Source organism: Mesocricetus auratus, unplaced genomic scaffold (genome assembly GCF_017639785.1).
Source record: "Mesocricetus auratus isolate SY011 unplaced genomic scaffold, BCM_Maur_2.0 Super-Scaffold_2245, whole genome shotgun sequence".
In the NCBI taxonomy this organism is placed as follows: Eukaryota; Metazoa; Chordata; class Mammalia; order Rodentia; family Cricetidae; genus Mesocricetus; species Mesocricetus auratus.
The window spans coordinates 11,755,373-11,757,401 of record NW_024429180.1 but is presented as its reverse complement, the minus strand read 5'-3'; the positions used below and the strand labels follow the sequence as shown (position 1 = coordinate 11,757,401).

Genomic DNA, 2,029 nt, shown 5'->3' with positions numbered 1-2,029 from the left:
AATACCTTTGTTCAAATAGCAGTACTGTGATTTGTTGATAAGGTTTCCAGTTTAGGAGATATTGCCTGGCTGTTGCTGTGCCGGTTAATCTATTGTAAGCTCCACTGCTGTTGGAATCCTATGTGGCATTTGTGGAGCAGTATATAGAGTGAGGTTTGACTGAGGAAGGAAGAGCAGCCCTGAAACTTAGGATATCTTCCAATTGACTTGTTTTTGTGGCTGGGCAAAATGAAAACAAAAAAGTATAAATAAAGAAGAGAAATCTGGATGCCTGCTGGGAACTAGCAGTCATCTTCCTTCCTGATCATGGATGTCACCATTTCATCAAGCTGTCTTGCCTTCCCCAACGTGATGGGCAGTGTGCTCCTGAAAAATGAGCCCACGTGTCTTAAAATCGCTTCTGTCTGGAGTTTCAGCACAACAATTAGAAAAGTCACTGAAATAGTGATCTAACATAGGCTTGCTGATGAGATTTCGGAAGTCAGTTTGTGTTTTATTTTTCTGGACATTACTGATTAATCTTTTTCATCATGGATTACCATATAACAATTCATATGTTATCCACAGAAATGAAATATGCTATGCTTGCTTGTGCAAGCTGTTGTATTAAGTTTTATTTGATGCTTGAATATGCATTTGCATTGGGCAATTTTTCCGTTAAGCTATCTCCTCAAACATTTACTGCTTCCTTGTGATGAAAGTATTTAAGATGGTTTCTTCTTGCTTGTTTGAAATATATAGAACATAATCAGTTAAAAATAATGTGAAGGTTCTTTTTTCTGTGTAGCACTTAGCAATTAAACTTCTCCATGAGTATGTTTCATTTTCTTGTTTTGTGAGTTTGTCAAATATCGTCATTCTGAAGATGTATTACCTGGATTAATTTCCTCTGATTTATGTTTTGTCTAATGCCATTTCTAGTTTAGTCATCACAAGGCCAATATTGAAAATATCCCTTCCATTTCTCAGATATTTGAACAGTCTTGAATTTCAGGTATTTTCTTCAGTGAAGGGCTGGTATGAGTATTGGGAATGCACATACTGAGTTTGAACTGTTCTTGTGTAACATCCTGGGAAACATGCTGACAACCACAGCCAGGAGCTACCCATTTCATTTGCCTTCATGTTAAACTTGTCATATTAATTGATTTCTTCCTCTTTTTGCAGAGCATAAATATTTATCATTTTTAATTAATTAATTAATTTTTTAACGGTGGATATCTGTGGTATTTAATTAACTCTAAGTAGATAACATAGCTCCTATATTATAATACATAAATGTCTATGAACAAAATAGATATATTTTTTGGCAGGGATTTTTCTGAAGATTGCTGTGGTGAAGTACACTCAAGGTTTCGAGCATCAGCAGTCACATAGCCGGGATGCCGTCAGGACTTGGGGACAGAGGTAAATATCCGAAGGCCGTGCATACCCTTGATCTCCTCTTTCAGTGCCTGAGATGTCGGTGACTTTGATAGCTGTGGCTCTCGGAAACTTCTCTTTGAGAACCTGCGTCACTCTGAGCTCCCCCTCAGTCTGGGAGGCAAACATCCGATGTACACATTGCAGCAGAGGAAGCCCGTGGCTCCCAAGGAGCAGAGGCACAGTGGACGCCGGGCCCCATGCAGCCATGCCCCGCGACGCAGCCCGCCTAATTAATTTATTTTTGAGATTATAATATAGTCAACAATTTTCCCTCCCCTTTTATCCCTTCAACCATACCCCTCCTAAGTACCCCTCATGACTTTCTTTCGATTCATGTCCAGTGGATCTTGAGTACTTTGGAATTCATAGTACAAATGGGAAAACCAAGTTTGGTGAAGGACTTTTAATGGGTTAGTTAGTTTGTTTTCTTTCTTATATTCTTGCCAGGGAAACAGAATCCATGATCTGTGTTCTCAATGTCTATTGACATATTTATGTATAGTTAAATTTTTACACTTGGTAAGCATTGGAAATGAAATTAAGTTAAGAGATGTGTCATGTCATTTTAGTTCTGTGTTTATAAGCTCTTGAAAATTAGAAAAAA

General features: G+C 38.0%; 1 protein-coding gene across 1 annotated transcript; it reads right to left on the bottom strand.

Annotated features, from left to right (window-relative positions):
- Positions 1–1,212: 1,212 nt before the first annotated feature.
- Positions 1,213–1,634, bottom strand: LOC106021146 (bolA-like protein 3). Its single transcript, XM_040739539.1, has one exon. It carries the CDS (start codon positions 1,630–1,632, stop codon positions 1,363–1,365), a length of 270 nt encoding a protein of 89 aa, XP_040595473.1. The 5' UTR covers positions 1,633–1,634; the 3' UTR covers positions 1,213–1,362.
- Between the last annotated feature and the right edge of the window lie 395 nt (positions 1,635–2,029).

Excerpts from the sequence above, each read along its gene's own strand:
- LOC106021146 (XM_040739539.1), bottom strand. The coding sequence starts at position 1,632 with ATGGCTGCATGGGGCCCGGCGTCCACTGTGCCTCTGCTCCTTGGGAGC.